Raw genomic sequence first — 23513 nt, 5'->3', positions numbered from 1 at the left:
TCACTCTGCCCCGGAGTCTGACGAGCTTGGTATTCACGAACATCACCCGCAGTCATCACTTCATTCCTTAAAGGTCTAAGGAAATGACAGGAACTCGGGGAACTATCGTGACTGCGAGCACAGCGCATCATGCCGTCAGCGTGTTAACAGACGACATAAATGACCGCTTTTGAAGATTACTTATTGCAACATTTTTTATCCATTTTCTTTCAGGTTTTACTATGAAAAACAATTATTTTAAATATAACAGGCGCGCAAAAGCAACACATTCAGTCACAGATAACGCGCTCTTCGCGACAGGCCTCTGACCGATGCGCCACTGCTGCTACCATGACGCGGAGAAGCAGTGAACTAGGCCTGTCGGCACACCTGCCCATCTAGTCACCACACTAGTGCGACTGAGCGCTCGCTATTCTAACGAAATATGCCTTTAGAAGTGGCTCGAGGCATTAAATACGATATGCATAAAGCATTCGAGCAGTATCTAGTACGTGAAGTGCCCAAGAACTACCCTTCAGAACGCCGAAATGACCAAGAAGAATGCGTTCGACGCCCGAGCAGTTTTTAGGCAGTGAGTAATATAACATTTGAAGACGCAGCTAGTTGCAGCTAGACAAGCTTCAGCGGTGCCTTGCGAGCGAGCGAATTAACCTTCGTCCCTCCGCTAGCATCAACGCGAACTAAGCCGCAAAAACGCAGCACAGGGAGGAAGGACTCTGCCCCCGCCGCTGATGGCTTTCAAGATAGATGGCTCAAGATTCGCGGGCTCCGGGCTCCTGTTACCCTCGGAAAAACAATTTTATGTAGCACGAATTGGGCAACGGAAAGCTGTATCGGGAGTTTTTCATGTCGCAGTATTATTTTCTCATTGATACTTCTCATCTAATTATAATATTTGAGAAGTTGATTAACTAATTAAGAGAGAGCAAGGAGAAAAAAGGTAGGGAGTACGCCCAGACGAACGTCTGGTTCGCTACCCTACTCTGGGGGTAATAGAAAGAGGAATAGAATGAGGAAAAGAGAGAGAGAGTTCTGAGTGAATGTGAGAGGATGCACAGGGACACTATAAGCGGTCTCCTAAACCAGTGCACTTCAAGTTGTGTACTACAACAGGAATCGTTTTTTGTGCCTGCGATGGGTGTGGCCATGGTCCTAGTATCTTTGACTCAGAGGACGGTCTTGAATCCAGTCGGTTTAAAGTTGTTCTCCAAGAAAAGCGTTGTGTGTCGTACCGAGGACAGATACATAATAGGCGCTGGATGGTTTTATCACACCTACAGAAGTCGCGCATTTACCTATCGGTCGGCCATTGCCATACGATAGGAGTGTGCGTTATGAACGCGACTTCTAGCCACAAGCGGCACAGCAAGGTTGTTTCGCCGCGGGAGAGGCTGGATGGCATTTGTAGCCGTAGGAAGGGGTCCAGATAACACAATCAGCACTTGAAAGAACTTCAACTCCTGAAAGCTTGCGACTTTTTGCGCTCAAACAGACGAAGTTACCTGGTGGCGTCCGTGCTTGCCAAAGGTGACCGGGCATCCCTGTCAACAAAGCTGTTGCCGACAATGTCAGATTGAGCAGGAATCCACTGAAATCTTATGATGTGCCCCGTTTCCAGAGCAAGGTGGTGTACTTCCCTGATGTCAGGTATCATCTGCTTGTGCGTTCTGTGATGTAAGGCAGACTGTACACTGTGAAAAGTCACAAAATATGGCCCATTTTTCCTCCGACTCCTCAGGGACACAGGCCATAGCAGCATGGAGGGCTGCAAGTTACGCCATGCCGCTATGACCATGACCACGTAGTCATGTGCGACACTTCTAATTTAAATGTAAGCTGCTTGAACGACGAATGTGGCATTTGTGCTCGTAGGTGAGGCCGAACCATCGGTATTTATACGTATGCTGTCATGATGTCTGGTGCCGTGCTAGGAGCGTCAGTTGCTTTAAAGCCGGCAACGTATGATTAGCCTTCTTTGTAATTCCTGGAATAGCAAAGTTAACTTGAGGCTGTCGCAGGCACCCCAGGGGACCTGAAGGCTTCGCCGCCAGCGTATACCACGACAATAAGCACTCCTGATGAGTGCCAATCACTCTTGAAAAGGTCGCTTGAGGTCTCTCCGCAGGTAGGGAAGCTAAGTGATGGTCGGGGTTCCTTGACAGATGGAGCATGTGCGCTCTGAGAGAGTCGACAGCTACGTGTGTCAAAATAATTATGAGTAATATGTACTTACGCGGAAAGCGAAAAATAATCTATCTTCAAGCGATGCCAAACAATATTAGCTTGGTTCTGTCCAACTACGTGGCATTTGCATACTTTTAAAGCTTGGTGCATGATAGTTGGGACGCTCTCTTTATTCTCAACCAACCCCACTGAAATACCGACTAACCCAGAATACAGCTGTCAAAGAATGAATTAGCTCTAGTGTGAAATAACCACACAAAAATATATAGAAAAAGATGTCTGTTTTTTATTCTGTCACATTCAAGTACTAGTTTTTCTCAATTGAGTACTCTTCTATTTACAGGGTATTCTTGAAAGTGGAAGAAGTGTTGTCGGTTCGAGTGTGGATTTAGTATCGGGAATACTGCGAGCACCAGTGAAAATTCTGAAAAGGGCAAGGAATCGCCACTTGTAATTCTGTAAGTACACACACCCCTCTTTGGTGGTGGATACAACAGTCTCGTCACAGCATTGCGTCTCTGTAGTCACAGCACTATTTACGAAACTCCATTTCTTGATTCCGAAATTGACACTTAAGCAGTTTGTGCACGTAATTTCGTGCTACACATTTAGCTGACTAGTCACGCCTTGGTGAAATTTCTCATTAAGCGGCTGAGTATAAAGAGGCTTTCCTGGAAGTGTTGGTACATACGCAGCCATTGCGTTTTACGACACAAGCTATGCCCCCTGCGTAAAAAATTAAAGACTAGCATGTGGCAAGGTTTAGGTGTTTGTATCTACGAAATAACCAACAAATAACCAACACAGCAAGCCATAGGCTTTCTATAGGGCTAGGCAAGTTTGTTTACTTGAAATGTGCAAGGCGCAACGTGAGTTATATGTGCTAACCAGTCTGGGGGACACTATGTAAGCACGCAAACGCCATGAATACATTTTCAGGTAGTACACGGCATGCAAGGAGTTCGTGAACAAGGAGGCACTGTGTGAATTACGATACTCCTCTGGAAGCAAGGCTCAGGTGGCGCGGATAATTCATGGCCGTCCCATCGTACAGCCAGAAACGTTGTTTGTTAACATTCAAACACATTCTTGACTATGTCTGTACAGCTGCATAAAAGAGTTTATCAAGATCGAGCGGACATCACTTTTGTTGCCTGAACGACCTCAGGATTCCACGAAAAACATGTGTTGTCCTTATTTTTGTGTTGCTTTAGCGTGTAATTGCGTTGCGTTGTTTATTTACTATCGTTACCTGCCATGGCAACCATGAATGAAAGGAGTTTATTCAGTACGTCTCCCAAGCATCTAATACGAACCGGTTCCTTCATTCGTGCTTTCGTTGTTGCTTTACGTGTTACTTTTTTCATACAGCATTATCAAAATTATTGTGTTCAAATTCTTCGGCTCTTGAAGTTCGTTTCACAAATACTCGTATCTCTGCTCTGATCATTCGACATTTCATATTCCACTGATATTTCTGTGTTAGAAACTTGATCCTTCGTGGATCCCACCAGTTAGACGCAGCATATTAAACAAACTATTTAATTAAATTGTGTGGTGTTACGCGCCAAAGGCACGATCTGATTATGAGGCACACCATAATAAACCAAGCAGGCAGTATACACAAAAATGGTAAGCTCTTTAAGATAGCATGTGGTGCAATGAAATCGAAACATTTTGTTGCGATAAAATTGTTTGACTAACGCTCGGTAACTGTAATCTCATATATATTGGAAATCCTTTTTCCAAAAATTCCACGTTATTAGATAAATAATAATAAAGAAAAGGACGGAGTGTTTCACAAAACAAACTACAGATTTGGAAAGCCTTGTGTTTCCCACGTAGCTTGCTCTACGTCGGAGAAATTCTAACCATGACACAACTTCCTGATACGAAAGTATTGACCCCTTTTATAAGCACATGTTAAGGATCAGACGTGCTTTTATTTATGAGTGAATGCTTTGTTCAACTTACGTCATGGTATACTAAAGAAGCAAAGAGTTTAAGCCTTCATGCTGGAATAATGTTATTGGGGTATCGTCGATATAAACGGCTATCTTCTACAATACACCATAATTGAGTGTTTTGAATGAATGTGTATTAACGCCTTTGCAATCTAACATGGAGTCAAAAATTTCATCACGCCACGAGAAATTACCATCAGGCATCTATAATAAGATAGAACGATCTGATTGAAAGAAAATAAATATATTACTTAAACGCGACGCCTGCAGTTTTGACTGAGGTGCTCTCACCTGAAAGCAATGTTTTAAACAAACATAATTTATCTAATAACGTTTCCCTGTTGATATACTCGTTATGATGTTGACATAATTACAGGTTCTTTTCGCTCACACAATCTGTATGAATATAAGAAGCGTTCAGTACATGTACAAATTTTGGGTTTTACGATCTCTTAACCACCTGTAATAGGTTCTGGCGAACGATCCCATGATGACTGGTAGGTGCCTGAACGACCGTGTCCCAGAAGACGGCGCGTTACTAAAGAATGAGGGAAATGCGCATCTCCCCACTCACTGCGATAGCGTCGAGTGCGTGCTTTTCTTTGGCGAACTAAAGATCTCAGGTAAAAGTATCACAACTGTGGCGCCTTAGATCTTGGAGGCTCTTTTTTATCATCGTTAATGACACACGTGTCAGCTTGCAGAAGTGAGAAGCTAGGCTACTGGAAACACAAAATGAAAAAGTATTTAGGTCTTTCGTAGAACCGACTGAGTTTCTTTTTTTTTTGCTTTTATTTTGAGCACCCCTGGTCAGTTTTGAGTTCGCAGATGTGCACACTATCAAATCTGCTATCACCTCATCCTGAGATGCTTCAGAAAGTTAGCAAGATCTTGTACGGTTCAGTCTTGCCCGTCTCTATTTTGCGCTCTTTTAATTTTGCATTACATCACGAGCCCACCAGAGCCAACAGAAGGGGTGTGATGGTAACATATGTAATTATATTAGTTACCGTGTTGTCCATTGTTAGTGAACAAACAGACCCCTGCTACAAACTGGCTGTGGTGTCGTGTCGGCATGAAAATAGATTGATATATATAGGTACAAGCTTGAATAAAAATTTATTGATTGATAAATTGATCGAAAGTGCCACAGTGCAGGGATCGGAACCCATGGGCCCCAAAAGAAACTTCATTTCGAAACGAGCATGGTCATTTTTTTAACCAGTATCTTGAGGCTAAATACTATAGAGAAGCTCTGTGCGTTCCATTAGCTATATGTGCCCTGAATTTCCCCGATAACAATTATTGTACGTAACGCTGCATAGAAACGTTGTCTTGAAGCGAAGTTTAATTGCTTCAAGATCGTTAGGCCCCATTTGAGTTTCTCGTAAAACATTTGAGCATGGCTTTTTTTCTCCCTTCCAGCTAGCTCTAATTTCTGTATCTCAAGCTAATACACTGTCAAGCCCTTGGCGAACAATTTTATTCATAACGTTGTAGATATGTTTATTTTTTACAATTCGTCACACGACAGTCACTGTAGCACCCGCAGTAGTTGTCCGAATTAAATCGTGCGCAGTACTGAGGTGTCTTCAACAGCGACATAGTCATTGCTTGTCGCTGTATAATTTCCAGGCCACATCAGTTAATTCAGGTCCATCCGAAAGTCACGACAACCCTCCGTGTAAACGCAACTGCGTCGTCGATGGCTTGTCCCTCGACACCGCCTTTAACAATAACATTCCACAGGCATGACTGAAAAGAAAAAAAAAACTCATAATGTATCTCTGAGGGTAAATGTGGATAATCCAGGATCAGCTATTTCCGCTACAGGCAGACGAAAATCTTTTAGTGTGCTTCCATTTACTCGTGTCTTAGAATAGAAGCCACAATAATCAGTTACCTAAATACGCTACGTAAAGAATGCGTACGCTCTCCAACAATGTTATTCAGCTAAAAAGTGTAGCAACTGAAACTTACCAATGCTCCTTGTGTCGCATCTCTGTATTCGTCCGACATGTTAAGCCATAAAGCAGACGGTGAAGTCTGTAAAATCGAAAGCTTCTTATAAATAGGTCTCAGGTCCAGGTAGGAGGTTCGGTAACTGACCAGCAAAATCTTTTGCTTCGGGTATACAGAACTCTACTGAAATTTTCCGAGACATCGGCGACACTGAAGGAGCTGTAAGTAGCAACCTTTTAACTGTGAAGTGACACTGTTAAAATATAAGTGTTTGAAATTGTAATAGAAAATGCAGAAAGGTAAACTAGGCTCGTGAAACCACACAGAAGGCTGGCTTCTTGATCATTCCAACTTCATTTTCCGTATTTTTATTTGCAGTGCATGCCTGCACAGGTTCATTGTTTTAACAGGAACGTGTTTTATGCCGTGTTCTCCGTAACTTCCGCTACGGACGTAATGGATGTGACGTTCGGCGCCAACGAGTCAACTATATTTTGTTGACAGAGGTGGCGCCGCCATCTAGGAGCGGTGAAATGACGCAGTGCATCATGACACTAAAGAGCGTCGACAGGGAGCGCCTCGGTAGTCACAGCGCAGCAGAGGCTCCAACGCGGTATAACCTGGTGTTGACACTTTCTGCACATGGTTATTCATTCCCGTCGGATTAGGCTGTGGGGCCTCGTCGCCTACGGAGTGCAGCTTCAACATGCATCTTCAGCGTCAGCCGTGCTTGCACTCCGCCCACTGCTTCGCTTGCGACGGCCACAACTAAGAAAACTGCTGCGCTCAGTGGCGCATAAAGGCAACGGCGTCGACGGGCGAATCTCGCTTTGGTCCGGTAAGAGACACGCCAGCGTGAAGCAGAACGCCTTCGCGCGTTCGCGGCACACGCTACGAACTCTGCAACTCGCATTCCTGAAGCTTAGGGCGTCACAATTGAACTGGCTGCCCGAGACACTACGGAGGCGGACCAAAATGCTCGCACTGTCGCTGAAGCGACTGGGCAGCTGGACCCCGCTCGTCAACAGAACACCGCACGCCAAGCAAATCTGCAAAACAGTTGCCTGCCGCAAATAGTGCGCCTTTCGCTGCAGTGCACTGTGAGTTCACGAAGGAAACATGCAACAGCCTCTGTGATGACACGTTTCACTTTCGTGTTCTATGAAAGAGGAATGCTAGGCTATGAAAGAGGCATCGACCATAATTTCTTTCTAGGTTTTTTTCGTCCTCCAGTGCTGTTTGGCAATTTGAGATTGTGAAGTCTCTGCGTCGGATCAGGAAAGCAGTCTGCGACTCGTCCGAGTATCCAAATACATTTTATTGTTCTAGGTCTCTCAACAAAAATTTCCGGCAAAACGTATCTCACAATGACTGAACGTTATTACGATTGCCAATGAAGCAATGCAGCGACCCACCCTATTGCTGAGTACACTTTTTTCGTAATGTGTAGTGGTCATTGTGATATATTTATTGCTTCAGCTATATGCGACATACACTGTCTCCGCGATGAGCCCACTTTCTTATGACACCCGCTCGCCGGGTAGGTCATCGCAATGACGGCATGACCATGACTCATTGACGGCGATAGAATTAACAAGGAACTACGTTGATGGTACGACAACTACCATGACGACAATGGGATGCCAAATGTGCAGTGATAAGGATGGTATAATAACGACAGCCTCATGACGACCGCATAAAGAAAATGGGATGATGATGACAGTATCACGGCGATTGTCGGATTACGACAGAATGACAATGATGGCTTGAAGATGACGGCAGGACAATGACGAGAAGCGGATGATGATGATGTCGTGACGACGATGACGTCAGGACGGTGGAACGACGACCCCGTCCTTAGGACCACAATCACATAACTAGTGGCCCAAACTAGTATATAATTTGGGTGACTGGGACTGGCGTAAGCAGCTAGATACCGTTATAGATATTGAAAAGTGCAGGCGCAGCCTGACAATTCTAATTCCAATTTTGACTGAGACATCAAGAGAGAGAGAGAGATAGAGAAAGAAGGAAAGACAAGGAGGTTAGCCAGTGTGAATACCGGCTTGCTACCCTGTACTGGGGAAAGGGGCAAATGGAATAAAAGGTGATAGAAGAAAAACAAAAAAAACATTGAAGTAAGAAAATTTGCGCAATAACGCGACCCTACGCGCTACAACGTTCAAAGCCGGTCGCACAATTCACAAGCCCTTAAAAACTTCAGCAGAGCCTTGAGTGCTCTGCTGAAGAGCCTTGAGAGCCTTGAGGCAAGGCCTTGAGTGCCGAAGTCCGTCTGGACCAGTGTCCTAAAACTTTTTCTTCTGTGAGGGGGCGATTGTCCAGTTTTTCAAGCGCAGTCGCGAGCACTTTTCTTGCCACATTGTAGCGGGGACAGTCACAGAGTAGGTGCTTGATTGTCTCCTCGCGGCCACAGTTGTCGCAAGCAGGGCTGTCAGCCATTCCAACGCGGAAGGAATAGGCGTTCGTGAATGCCACGCTGAGCCACAGGCGGCACAGAAGTGTTGCTTCCGCTCGTGGTAACCCTGGTGGAAGACGGAGTTGCAGACATGGATCCAATCTGTGGAGGCGTGCGTTGCTGAAGTCACTGGTGTTCCACAGAGTCTGCGTAAGCTCGCGTGCGAGGGAACGAAGTTTTGTGGCTGCGTCTGTTTTCGACAGTGGTATCGATACAATAGGGGCACCATCTGAGACATCAAATTTTACACTGCAGTTAGCACTGATGCTTAGAGGTGAAGTCAGTGTATATCGACGAGGTACACTCCCCATCGGCTCCATCGGTTTTCAAAAATCTTCTGGCGGTATCGCAAATTAATGATTAGTTTATGTCGAGTAGCCTGAACAATGAGATAATCGCAACTGCTTCCTGGCTCTGCAAATTCTGGGTGAAGGCAAAAGTGGGGATGCCGTGGAACTGAGTGCATGTTGGCGGCGTCTTCAAGCAAAACATTCTTAAGGTCTTCCAGAATGATTTTTCGCTGAACAAGACAGACCCAGACCTGTTCAACCTTGTTCAGCACGTCTTTGAAAATTGTTTCATAGCTTGTCATTTGCGGACAACGAGTTCAATTCGTAAATCAAAATACCCAAGGCATGAGGTGCAGGAGAATGCAGATTGCTGCAGTTAGGTAAGTTCATGAGTGTGTGAGGTTTACTTGGTGTTTGGAGGAGGCCTTGTTACATGTCAAATTCTGGTTCATTATTAAGCTGTGGAACGCACGTCCAATTCCCTAGGCCATTGTAATTGTGGTTGAGCGAACCATTCGATGAACTCACCAGCTTCTATTCTCACGGATAATCTTTTTAGATGCGCTGCGAGAAAATAAATGAGACGGTTGGGGCTTCCTTGGAGAGCAGTGCCATTCGAACGCGTTCTTTCTGCTGGCGGAAATGGTGTCAATCCAGAAAAACTGGAAGGCTTCTCAGTCAGGTTGCATCTTTTTTTATAAAAATTCCCTCTCAATGTCCATGTTTACGGCCACTGCATCCCGCCGAACGCGTAGAAGGGCCTTCATTAGTTCTACAATAAAGGCAACCACTTTCTCCCAATAGTCGTTGAGGGATTGGTAGCGTCGAGCGTGCGACCACAAGTCGAACACCACCCGGAGATTCGTATTCAGCAATTCCTGTCTCATAAATTTCCGATGTCCTACGTAATAGATAGCCCGATATGCGGTAACATTTTCGGTTTGACTTTCACCTGGGCGAGCATCAGTCATTGTCTTACGACCATGTGCTGTCCCTCTAGTAGACAGCTTCGTGTGCGTAAAGCCCCCATACGCTGGCGCGTAACAGGCATTCACGAAGTGAAACGTCACTAACTTTTTTTTTGCCTACGAGACCTGTTGTTCTTTACCAGGCAAGCGTTGTCTTAAAGCCTCGCTCCACTTTTGTCACGTATCCGCAACAGCAATTTAGTATGTCGACGCCCCCTTCAGGATATCAATCAATAGCTGAATAACTGAGTGTTGGTATGTTTAGCGTAGTGAGTATCCTTGGGATTGTATAGTTTCCCGAGTCCTCGTACGGTACTGCATGACTATACATGAGGTAGATTGCGAAACGCAGACAGATGGTGTTCAATATTTATGCGATCGGCGAAAACTTAGCTCTAGATGCTTCATGGCAGCAAAAATAGCAAGATTTGGAAGCCTCAGGGTACTGTCGTAAGTAGTAAACTTGTTAGTTGCAGAGATAGTATCGTTAACAATTACTGTCTGCTCAAATAGCTCCGCAAAACCTGCTCACTGATTAGGTTAAAATTAAACTATGCGGTTTTACATTCCAAAACCACGACTTGATTATGAAGCACGCCGTAGTGCTTTACTCCAGAAATTTCAACATCCTGGAGATCTATAACATGCCCCCAAAGCACGGGAGTCGGCAATTTTTGCATTTCGCCCTCATTCGAATCCTGCTATGGCGGCTGGGATTTGATCCCACGACCTCGTGCTCGGAAGCGCAACACCGTGTATATATATATATATATATATATATATATATATATACTCAGTGACGTCACCGCGCTTTCATATATAAAATGGAGACACGTATAGCAACTCATTCAGTTCATTCTAAGACTGCCATGGGTGGACCACGGAAATGAAAGTCACCAAAAGAACAGCGTGAATACAATGCTCGACCATGCGTGGGGTTTAATACAGCTTTGCTGGACATTCACGTTCACTGGGCGGAATGGCGGCCATTTTTTTGCGATCAGTGAAAACACAAGATACGCTTCGGATTTGGGATTCTGGCACCAAATTCAACAATGAAGCTTTTACCATCACTTTCTCTTCTAATAATTATTCTATTACCGTGAAATCAGCGAAAGTACCGTTCCTGAATAATACTTTAATAATATCTAGTGATTCAGTGTCTCGTTTTGCTGTCCCTTTAAACATTAGCAATGGACGTGTGTCGGGAACATTGTGCAAAAAGGCTCACTATTTTCTTACATTGAGGAAACCTAAACCTACAACCCGCAAGTACAAAAGACGTTTATTTTACGTACCGTACTTTGGGCTTGAGACACCAAGCACTGGTAGGCCTAAAAACAATAAAATGCATTCAAATATATGACTTTGATTTACCGGCACATTGATAATTATATCAGGTTGACTTTGGTCACTTTTGAAAGCGCTTTCCACTTGTATTGGTAAATCCAGAAGCACCATTCTGGCATTCGCAGTTGCCAGTAAAAGGGACGCTGTAAGAACGAACATTTCAGTAGGTAGAAGTGAGAGCATACATTAAGCGGCCAGCGTGAGTCAGACTATTGAAAATAAGACCGCTGTCACACGGGCATTTCGAAGACCCTCGAATCGACGCCCTTTCGACGGAACTGCGAATTGTGTGCTGCTACACTGTATTTACACTGGCTAGCCTCCTTCTCTTTCTTTCCCTTTCTTTCTCTCTCTCTCTCTCTCTCTCTACACGAGCTGATTCCACGACCATCAACTCAACCGCAAATCGACTCTACATAGTTATATAGAAATCTCTGGAAATCTCGAAGGCCTTCCACAGGCAGTCACGCACCGACTCCTTGCAGTGTTATCAAAGCAACATGAAAAAGAAGTATCTGCCGCCAAAATCTAATTTGGCAACTATCATCAAAAACTATCAGCCGCGAGTGAAAAATACTTTTGTTTGTGCTGATACTGTTGAATGACCAATTCGTGTATTTTTATTGTGTTTTGCTCGGCTTTGGTATGGGCGACCATCGAGTCACGCATTCGTAGTGAAACAAGTGCAACACTCGATGTATGGTGGAAACTACCGTCTTGCAGCAACCCAACTTCTTCAAGTAGACAAAGTTGGACAGTTTCAATGGCCTTGGACTTATTGGCCTTTGAAACGGAAGGCACAAGCGGTCGCCCCACACCCAGCTTCGTCGACGCTTTCTTGGCCTTCAATACCTTGGACTCTTACTTCGATATACATGGCTGGGCGGAAACTGAAAAAGGACTGGCAATACTTAGAAATAAAATGCCATTATGTAACCACCTGTCCGACCGGCAGGTGGGAATCACAAGCCGCACGGCGTGATTCACGGCTACGACCGCCCCAAAAAGAGACTGCTACGAATGTGTTGCCTGCTACGATGGCTCCCGAAAATACTGTTTAACATGCTATTCAACTGCCAGGCCGTGATAGCCACATTTAATCGAGTTTTCAGAAGTGAAGTCTGCTTTGTATTCACCTTCAAATAAAGTTTTGTGCGAAATTAGTCTTTTTTTTCATCTGAAGTGCTCTCGTAAGCGTTATCGCAAGGTACGTTTTCCCGAATCATCCATTGTCTTTGTATGGTCCTCTAAAGAACGTACGGGGTTCAACTATACTTCCAAGTGTGAGTTGTCAAAACTGAAAGACAATTTTGTAGTTAGCGGGTGCACACGCTCTATTTCCGACCGTACCATGAATGTAACGAAGCTGTGCAAAGTGTCTTACCGGTTCCAAATTGTCCTCTTGGGCGAGAGTTTTGCAGGTGTTGAACGCGGAGCATGAAGCCTGCAAAATCTAGAAAGAATATTCTGAGCATGAGTTCAAGAGCATGAGTTCAAAATATTCTTTAGTTCTGCACAATTGTCGATAAATATCTTAAAACATAATTCGAATAGGCGTTTAAACACAATAGCACCAAACACGACTACAAAATGTATTAATACATAAATGGATAAATATTTCAGCTATGGGAATATATCTTACAGCAAATCAATCGCAATACGAGGTTGCACATTTGTGGTATAAGTCTGCATTTTTCCTGCACTGGAACTTCTCTCCCTAAAGTCATGCCTTTATTTTTATGTCCAGTCTATATGGTGTTAGTTTACATTAAAAATGAGCCTATACCGTAAGATTCTAGTATTAAGGAGAACCTAAGCAAATTTTGGAGATCTATCCGAATATGTTAGCAAGGGATGTATTAGACAAAGTTATGGTAGAATTGGGTTCGCGTTCTATTCAAAAGCACTATAGTTTTGTTTGATTGTTGTTCCAAGTTACGCCCCCTGAGCACGGTAATTCGTAGCAGCGCGCAATCTTCTACCACAACTTCCTATGTACAAACTACTAGCTGACCTCGAACGTGGAGCCAATGAACACAGGACGCGAAACGGCATAGTAACGGATTACTGACTAAACAAAATCAGGCAAGCAACTTCTTGTCTATTGGAACGAGAAATCCGGATGGTTCCTTTTATTTTATGATGTATGAAGATTTCGTTTCAAAGCGAAAATTTCACTCTGGTTGTCGTTTGATTAACATTTGATACAGACCATGTCACTGCACGCTGGCCTTCGCAGTCGCACGGAAACGGTTTTGTAACACCCCCCCCCCCCCCACACACACACACACAGGTTCACTGTAATGCAAGCGCTACAATCATTAGGTTCCAATTCACTATTGTTTCTCTTCATCTATGTTAAGACGGGCACGTCGACAACGAACGCGTGCGAGAAGTGAAAGAGCCGTTGGACACTTTAAAGCAACCTAACGCAGTATGCGGGATATGAGTGGCTGCATTTGGTGGCGTGGCTGACCCTCCAAAAATTATATATATATGGCCTGTTAAGCCCCTCTCACTCCCTAACCAGTTTAAGTGCGTGCCACTGCCCCCCCCCCACGAAAAAAAATTCGCTCTACGACCCTGCTGCAGTGTCAACTAGAGCACTGCACGGGCTCGGGCTTAGAACAGTTTTTAGGGGCGAAGCTCCTTATAGCGGCACCCGTTCGTCCCCGTCGTCGTCGTAGTAGTAGTGTGTAACCAGTCTGAGAAAAATGAGAAAAAAAATTCCGAAGTTATGTCCCTAGCGCGGAATCGAACCAGGGACCCCTCGCTTCCGAGCGCGCGGCGTTAGCCCACTACGCCACGAAGCGGACATGGACGCACGCACCACGATGGCAATAAATACCCAACATTAACGAAAGGCCGCGTTTCTAGCGCCTTTCTAACGCGTTTGTGCTAGCGCGTTACCCCCGTGTAAGAAGCAGGTGTAAGACGCTGTGGCCTCTCCGCCTTACCTTCAACGCGTTTCGAACGCGCTGCCCAAAGCGGTGGCAAGTCAAGTTCAAGTCGAGGAGCGTTTATGAATACGGGGGGTATACTCTCTCAGCAGTCATGTGATGGCGTCGGCAAACGCGGTGCACGTTCCGGCATGTGTAAATGGCTGCGTAAGACGCTGTGGCCGCTCCCCCTTACTAGAGAGTACTGCACGTTTCTAACGCGTTTGTGCTAGCGTCCCCTTTAGCGGGAGATCCGATGATTCCCTCCGGAGCTTCGCCCACTCATCATCATTCACCCCGTGGATATGCTGTGATTTTTTTCACGGGCTCGGGCTGGGCTCGGGCACGGCGTGTGCTTTTTTACCCGGGCCCGGACCGGGCTCGGGTTTTTTGACGCGGGCCCGGGCTGGGCTCGGGCTTTCTGGTGGTGTGCATGTAACGTGCAGCGAGTTTTTCTCGGGCGTCTGAACTCTGAAAAACATTATTTTTCGGTCTTGGGCCAGGTTCGGGCCGGTTTCGAGTTGGGCTCGGGCCGGGCTCGGGCCTAAGGTGAAGGGGTGGTGGGCCGGGCCGGGCGGGTAACGTAGATTATTTCCGGGCCCGGGCCGGGCCCGGGTCTCGCCATAAAAGTTTTGATCGGGCTCGGGCGATCAGCCCAACGTAAAAACGGGCCCAGGCCTGGGCCCGGGTTGAAAAAATCGGCCCGTGCAGTGCTCTAGTGTCAAAAATGCAAGACTACTTGTGGACATGTCTAATTTTTATTACTACTTCTGCGTTAAATTGAGGTAATTACCCAGTCTATAAAATACTGGCACGCCTCAGAATACAATCAAAGTAGTATTCTGGGAAATCTTTCTACCACCTAATTTTGATTTCCTTTCCCAGGACGTGTATGCGTCGTGACCTCACGACACAGAAATTGGGCTCATGGGGGCAGGACATGGCAACCTTTCGGCACTTGCTCCGGCTTGCTCGGTGGTCTGAAATGATGCTGCATCTGGCCGAACGTGTGTGGTAGCGTAAGCCGTGACTTACGCAGCCGTCATGCGCAGCGAACCGTCAGTATCGCGTCACCTGGGTTTGTCAAAATAGAGCGCTTTTTATTGCGATAGCAATTATATGTACACTTCAACGGGATTTTTGCCGTCGGCGTCGTCGTCGCCGTCGCCGTCAGGTTCCGTATAGATTCCAAGGGCGATTAAATCGTCGCCGCGCGCCGTACGAGTAAAAGCGCGCGGGGGACGCGCGCTATCACGGAGAGCCAACGCATGGCGGAAAGCAAACGCGATTGTCGCCCAAAAGGCCGTAGGGGTATGGGGGGGAGGGAGGCGGGGCGACGCTGTGCTACGGCACCAAATGCTTATCTTGCAACCCAGCGCAAGGAGAACTGGCAACGCAATCTCCCACGCGAAAGCAAAAAAAAAAAAAAAAACAGCGGGGAGGCAGCGCGGGATGGACGGGGGGAGCAGCTTCTACTCTGCCAACAAATACGCTTGCACTGGCTGCACCGTCTCTTTATCTCCACCACGGCCGGGCTCGACTGGCACGGGCACTCGCTTCTTAAGAAGCGAGCGAGCGCGCGCGCCAGTCGAGCGCGGCCGTGTCTCCACACGGCTCTGACCTTTATGCGCTGTCCATTCGCCGCTCAGTTTCCGTTGAAGCGATAGACCGCACGATTCTTCGCCCGCTGCAGCGGCCGCGCCAGCGTTTTGACAGTCGTTGTCTGCGGTCATTCAGTGGGATCTATTCATGTTTGCTTGTGCGCGATGACACCACGCTTGTCAATTCAGTTAGAAAGCGAATGTGTCCAAGTTTATGCGGCCGATAAAACTACTCTACTATCCCTACTCCGAATAGCTCTCTACCAATTTGCTATCGCAATTGATGCTTCGCCTTTCGGGCGAAACTACGACATTTTTGACAGTGTCTCCTCAAAAATGGAACGCTCTAAAGCCGGTGCCCTCATTGACATCTAGTATTCAAGGAAACACGAAAGAGGAAACGCATTTTCTTGAGCGACGCTGGTGCTTTGACGATGACGGGACTGGGTAAATAACAGCTGTGTAAAGCTGGCCTTAAATACGATTGCCAAAATGACGTGATGTCAGGCTCCCGTGTGACGGCCCTGCCTCTCATGATGACGACACGTATAACGCACTGGTAACGAAAACCGGAAGTGGATTGTAAAAAATGCTTTTTTAGAAAATTAGTTAGGTCCACTCTCAGGGTTTTCAGTACATCTTCGTGGTTTTCGGGTACCATTATCTTTGATTGCGTTGAGCGACAAAGATGTATTTTCAGCGATGAGTGCCAGATCTTGGCGTTGCGTGAGGAGAAACACTGCGGCATTCGACCGTTGGGCCTGCTGTTAGACTCCTTCAAAGTGGGCAAAAACGCAGCTGATTAACTTTTCCGTTGGCACCAGTTGCCCGATACTACCACAGTGAACGTTTTGTGTACATTGAAATAAGTGCAGGGCTGTGTCCACTTAAGCATAGTTGAAAGTTCATCTTCGGCACTATTACGCTACGCTAGTACGGCGATAATCGGAATCCGCTGATTCTCAAGGCAGGGCAAAAGCCTTTTAGGGTGGTCACCATTTTCCCCTGTCATGGGTAGGGTCAGGCCACATTCTAGGAATTGAACTGAAGAAAACGACGCACTGCGCAGTACGATATCCTGTTTATAATTCAGTCAGCACCATAATGATGTTCATGGAATTCAATTAAAATACCTTCGTGTGAAGCAGTTTTCAAGCAGAACTTTTTGTTGGGCTAGTTGGTGCTCGGTTTTATTGCAGTTTATTGAAATAGTTTTATTGATTCGAAAAGGGGCAGTTCCAACTTGCTCTTAGCGCCGTGGTGCTTTGTTGCATTTTACTCTCCTCTGCCGACAGATAAGTAAGGTTTGGGCTGCACACGGTATATTCTCTTATATCTAGGTCAAATAACGGTCACTAAAAATGCTTGCTGTATTTCGCTATTACCGGTGGTAGTCAAAACATGCAAAGAAAGCGCCCTAACCCTATCGCTGCGTACGTTCCAAGAAAGTTAAGAGTTTCCTTGTTTCCTCCTGTCTAAACACCGCATGAAAACAGCAATCAAAATTTTACCAAACTCAAAAGCGTCCTCCAAATCCATTTTACTTTTGGAGAATTAATCAACCCCTCCTTGAGACCCGCTACCCACGTGACACGTTTTGGGTAGTGGATGTCCCGCCAAACTACACGACACCCACTTGAGGAGCGCATGTCGTGGTATTTCTATTCTACGTCGTCGAAACCGTCATGTGCATATCAATCAACCTATTGTGTTTCACTCATCTTGTATTCCACGCTATCGCGGTTTATGATGCCCTGATGTCTCCTCCATTTTACTAGCCCACATTATATTTGTTAGATTTATTCGCTTCATTACTGCCTTATTTCCGCTGTTGTCTACCTAAGTGTGAATGTACATGTTTTGGCCTTACGACCTTTGTCAGACATTCTCTTGCCTTTAGCCGTAGCACTCGAAGTATTGTACGTGTCTCAAATCTGTCTTTAAAAGTGTAAATAAATAAAAAAATAAAGGCTTGTGCAATAAGGCATCAAGTTTAACCAGTGTGGCGCCTACCTTTTATTGAAGATCCCACTGAACCAGAACAGCAGACAAAACTGAACAAGTTGCCAGGGCAGGCCTTTGCGGAACGGCCTGACACGAAATGCTTTGACGTAGGCCTCCTTTCAAGGAACACCACTGCACCCGACTTTTGTCGCATGCCTAAGACGCATGAGCCTGGAGGCTCCCTAAGGCCCTTTCGGGGTTCACATTATTAACGTGGGTTTGGGCACACTGAATTTATACACGTGACCATGTCGCATCTCATTAAGAGGAGTTTCACTCACATACTGATAGCAGCCACTTAGTTGAGCGTGCATAGACTCTAATCACCAGTGACGAAATACGTCTTTTTTATTTGATGTCAAATCACCATTATATGATCCCCTGTCAACCTACCGATGGCGGTAGCTACCGCCCAGGCAGCGCAACATCCCGTTATGCCAATACCAATTCTCAGCTGTTAGTACAAATACCGGCTTCTTTAATTCTGTCTCCGTAGCCCTTACACTTCTTGCGATAAATGCTACAAGCAAATGAAGGGAACATGAATAGGTGCATAAGGCTGGCTAATACTAGCAGACCCTCTGGTAGAGACGATCGGAAAATTCTGTGTATTTTGTGGGTACATTGGAAGGACACTTCTGAGTTACGATGGCGACTGCTTCTGATCTCAAGAAATCAAAATATTGTATAAAGAATAGTTGTCGTAGCTTAAATTGGGAATGTTGTCGGACATTGCTCGGCCACATTGCACGTCGGCGCCACCAGCTTGACCAGCAGAGAGATGCGACCGTGGCTCGCACGTAGTAACTCATGTTGAGTGCAATGGGGCTTTAGAGTGAAAAGAATTTCTCTTGTTTAACTGTCATCCGTGAACAATCGTGCAAAGCAATATACGACCTTTAAATGACACTGCCACTTAGTTTTAATGCGTAATCCTACCGCGTAGTTTCTGATATTTTAAATGGTTCACTCGGGGAAAACGATAGTATTACTCCGTGCCTTTCACGCCACACCAGCCCTAATAACCATGACAGTCACTACGACAAACCTGCGATGGCTACTCCACGGGCCTGCTATGCTAACTTGACTAGGCATCACGTGTTCTAAGTTCACGTGATGGCACTTAGGGATCGGGGCTAAATGTGTAGAGGGGCCAGTTGAGGTCTGTGGTTATCACGCTGAGTATCTTATCTAAAGCACTGGGAGAGAGGGCATACTTGTCCGTAATATTACCGTCCTCATTCTTAATTGAAGCCCATATCCTGCATATGATGCGTATACAATACAAACAAGCAGCAGCCGTTTACTTTTGTAGTACCAGGTATTAAAACCACAATGTAAATATTTTTTTAGAAGGACTTCAAAGTAAACTCACCTTACGTATTTTCTGAGATGGGATGGTATTTGCGTACGCGACAATTTCCTTCTTGCACACTCTCATGCCTTCACCAAAAAGTGCTTTTGCTCGCAGAAGACGAGGTCCAACAGCTGCGGTTCAAGTGGTAAAGTAGAAATTACAGTAGTTTCTGAGCTATCAAACTACTTAGCAGCTGAGATATATTGAGATGAAATAGGACAGGCGTCAACAGATGTTGTATAAAAGCGTATGGCTTATAGACGCAGCCTATTTTACTCGTTCGCGCGATCTTGATTGATCATCTTCACTACCGTGGACAACCTATTATCTCTCGTCGCCCAAGTGTTTCCAGAAAACCAAGTAGACAGTTGAGTGAGCCGCGTAAGCTCTCTGGCGAGAAAAAAACTCAAAATAGTGTCTTGTCCTATGTATGCCAATCGCAGAATATTGCCATGTTGTAGTGAAATCTGATGTACGCTCCAAGTGACGTCGGCTATTCGTGACTCATCGTGCGTTCTAGGGCAGTTTCGGCTATTTGCGTACGTTCCATAATGTACACCACTACTTCGGTCGCGCCCTCAATCTGATCATACAATTTTCTGCGACAACATCGAGAAAGTTTCTAGAAAAAAGCACGTCTCGCTCCGAGCTGGTAACTCAGTAACAATGGTTAGCCGGTAGAAAATGGTCACCGCGAAAAGATAAACATTGTAACCGAGTTGTAGATGTAGTTGTAGAACCTAGATGTTAGTGACACAAAGCCACACTGGGGGATTGGTCAGTAACCAGGTAGTTCAATATACCAAGAAAACAGAATTATAAATTAATGTAGTCTCAGTTTCCCTTTAATTACTTACTCCACCTAGCGCATTTCCACTGAACTATTACATCAAACACTTGCCTTTGCTTCGAGTTGTCGACAAATTCGACTTCGCCCTGCCATCTGCTAGCCGCCTGGTTAGCTCAGATGATAGAGCGGCTGCCCCGGACAGGCGGTGGTCCCGGGTTCGAGTCCCGGACCAGGACGAATTTTTCTTCAACTGCGAGGCTTTCTTTCGAGGAACCCGGTTGGGTTTCCATTGTAGCAAATTGCTACATTTGGGTGGATGTCTCACATTCCCTTTAATTACTTATCTCCACCTAGCGGATTTCCGCTGAACTATTACATCAAACACTTGCCTTTGCTTCTAGTAGTCGACAAATTCGACTTCGCCCTGCCATCTGCTAGCCGCTGGTTAGCTCAGATGGTAGAGCGGCTGCCCCGGTAAGGCGGTGGTCCGCGTTCGAGTCCCGGACCAGGACGAATTTCTCTTCAACTGCGAGGCTTTCTTTCGAGGAACCCGGTTGGGTTTCCATTGTAGCAAATTGCTACATTTGGGTGGAAGTCTCAGTTTCCCTTTAATTACTTATCTCCACTTAGCGGATTTCCGCTGAACTATTACATCAAACAATATTTGTGAATAGGTGGACGGGGAATAACAGATAAATTCTAGTTTATGTGAGTTATTATTGAACTGGCGCTTCCAGTTTTCTTTTATTTCTTATTTTTTCTTCATTTTTACAGAGACTTGCTTCTACAAACGCAACTGCGTGTGCGCTGCGCGCGTGCGTGCTTGTCTTTGTTCCAGCTCTCTCTTTCGCAAAACTCTCTAACTCACTCCCCTCACCTAGCGTAGCTTAGCCTTCCAAAAGCTCCCCTGGTTCATTTCCATCTATGTTTATTATTGCCAACCAACATGTCACAGGAATCTGCCACTAAAAGCGAAATATTACTTTAGGTCAGAAGAAGAAGAATGAAAGGCTCAAATAGAAAATTTGGCACCACCTCAAGGTACAATTTCCTGTGTTTCTGTTCCCAATTTCGCAACACGACAGGGCCGTAGTGACTATGAAATGACGACACCCGTTCGGCCGTTATTTCTAGTTCTTGCGTTCACAACAGTAGTAGATAATTGTTGAAGTCGCATTCCGGACACTTCTGGAGCACCATAGCAAGGTGAGTGAGACATAGAATTTGAATATTGCTTAACCAAACTCCTAAACGGCAGAAAAAAATGAATAGGCACCTATGTTGACACGCAACGAAACGCTAGAAGTGTAAATATTCGCATAGTGATTAAAGTACAACTACAGCTTATGAAACTTCATGAGAATGTGGTTTAGTTGTGTCGTATCTACCGACGTTGAAATGTTCAGCGCACTGTACAGACAGAAAAGTTCACTGGCCTTTTATGCACAATTGATAGTGTGCTTTTTGTTAGGTCACCGTCCGATGGAGATTTGAAATGGGTCTCGGTGAAGGAGTTGCTTTGGCTAACCAGTATCTTCGTGCGCTCTAATCAAAATCTGCAGTATTGACGCACAACATCTATACAAAACAGCGCACAGGCGGACGGCAGAAAGAGAAAACATTTCACTGTTTATGGTTTACGCTGCAAATTTCTTCTACTATTATAGCTTTGAACCATCTACTTACGAGGAAGTTCAGTATTGCATGGAGTGCCAGAGTCTAAAATATACAGTCCGAAAACGATGAGGATGGCCATAGACGTGACGCCCACGGGTACATGCCCCATATTTCGCCGAAGAGTATTCTGCCGCTCAAGTATAATACAGCCATGGGAACCTCGAGAGAAACCTGAAAATATGTACACTGTGATGGCTTTTAATCATCTAGGGCTTGAGCTCCTGAGTAAACAACAGCCAGTGCTCACATCTTGTTCCTCCTCTATAGGAAATGATAAATCATCCAAGCGTTAAGCAAGCACCATATGCGTATAATTTCTCGGTTCATATTTCTTACATGAAATATGCGTCTTCCTGACAGGCTTAAAGATCTAGCAGTATGGTCGAAAATATCGAGCTTATCAATAACCCTGAAATAACAACCTTTGAAAATCTCACTAAAACGTATACCGAAGCGATCAGTCGCTGTGTGTTCTGTCAGCCAATAAAGCGAGTGGAGTCGCTACCTCCCCTCATTAATGCTTTCTAGCAAACGTCAAGGAAGACGTGCAAGTCGTTTTTCCAAAACATAAATGGCGTGCTCTAAACAAAGTCGAAGTCAGAGCAGTTGAAATGTGCTACAAAATGAATCACTATAAGGTTTTAAACGACATAGAGAAGGCAGTAATGGACATCGAAATGCTTCTAAACATGCGTTTAAAAGCATTTTAAGCGCAAAAATGCTCAAAATATGACGTACCCTAAAGGAAGTAATTTTAGTGAAAAGTACATTCCAGAAGTCTGTCTAAGTTCACTTACACCACAAAATTATTCATTTAACATCAGCAACTCATTCTTTGCAGAAAGCGCGTCCCATGTTTTAGAATTTGTCGAAATGCACCCTGACACGGTACTGAAAGCATTTCTCCGATGACCTAAAGTACGTTTATTACTCGATTCCGCAGGCTCACTAACTTGCGTCGTGGATGGATGGAGGGAGAACTTTATTTGGTTCTGCAAGGCTATGGGGTGACCCATCGAAAGGCTAATCCCACGTCGGGACCGGAAGACTGAGCTTCGAGGCCGCGTCGTGGGCTTGCTGGACTGCCCAAAGTTGTTCAACCAGATCCGGACTGCGAATGGCAGCCTCGAACCTGGCCAGGTCCTGACTGTAATCGGCATTGGTAGTTCGGTCGCATGGCCAGAGCATATGTTTGAGGTCAAGTGTTTCATTACAGTTCGCGCACTGTGTACAGGGGAATCGTTCCGCCATGTAGTAGTGTAGGCGTTTGGGTGTGGGGTATGTATTCGTTTGAAGTAGTCTCAAAGTGAGTGCTTGTGGTCTCTTGAGTTGGGGAAAGTATTGAAGAATTCGGCACCCTTCGGTTTCGCAAGAAAGCTGGCAGTTCAGTCAAAAGCTTTTTAAAATAACTAAAATACAAGCTGACTTCAGCATTTATCCAGAGGGATAATGTTCTTATTTGCAATAGCAGGTGGTATGTATTGGGATCTGCTCAGCTCCTGTCTTGGGTAGCTTTTACTTCGCTAAACTGGACAGAGACCTAACTGAACGTCGCAAAGGCACATCATTATGTAGAGTTTTCAGATTTGCTGGCGATTTTTTTACTGTAGCTTGAGGTACCTCCAACTGTTTTCGACAGAAATGTGCGAGTGTGATAGATGTCATTTGTGAACTATGTAGTCCTCGAGAAGATACTTTCGAGAGGCCATTAAATGTAATTATCTGTTTCGTCGATGTCCCGATATCGGATCTGCGTATTCCGACAACCACACGTACCAGCCGGAGTTGCTTAGTGGCTATGGTGATGGTCTGCTAAGCATGAGGTCGCGGGATCAAATGCCGGCCACGGCGGCCACATTTAGATGGGGGCAAAATGCGATAACACCCGTGTAGGGTAAAGAGCCCCATGCGATCCAAATTATTCCAGAGTCCCCCACTATGGGGTGCCTCA

The 23513-nt window shown here is 45.4% G+C and overlaps 1 protein-coding gene across 1 annotated transcript; it reads right to left on the bottom strand.

The window, feature by feature from the left end:
• Positions 1 to 4535: 4535 nt before the first annotated feature.
• Positions 4536 to 21671, bottom strand: LOC125939813 (uncharacterized). The gene is made up of 6 exons (XM_049655260.1): positions 21572 to 21671; positions 19114 to 19226; positions 12579 to 12647; positions 11143 to 11178; positions 6129 to 6194; positions 4536 to 4544 (listed from the first exon to the last, which is right to left on the bottom strand). The coding sequence occupies exons 1-6, from the start codon at positions 21669 to 21671 to the stop codon at positions 4536 to 4538; spliced, it is 393 nt and encodes a 130-aa protein (XP_049511217.1).
• Between the last annotated feature and the right edge of the window lie 1842 nt (positions 21672 to 23513).

The sequence above is a fragment of the Dermacentor silvarum genome, chromosome 9, assembly GCF_013339745.2.
Source record: "Dermacentor silvarum isolate Dsil-2018 chromosome 9, BIME_Dsil_1.4, whole genome shotgun sequence".
NCBI classification, from domain to species: Eukaryota; Metazoa; Arthropoda; class Arachnida; order Ixodida; family Ixodidae; genus Dermacentor; species Dermacentor silvarum.
This window is presented reverse-complemented; position numbering and strand designations above follow the sequence as displayed.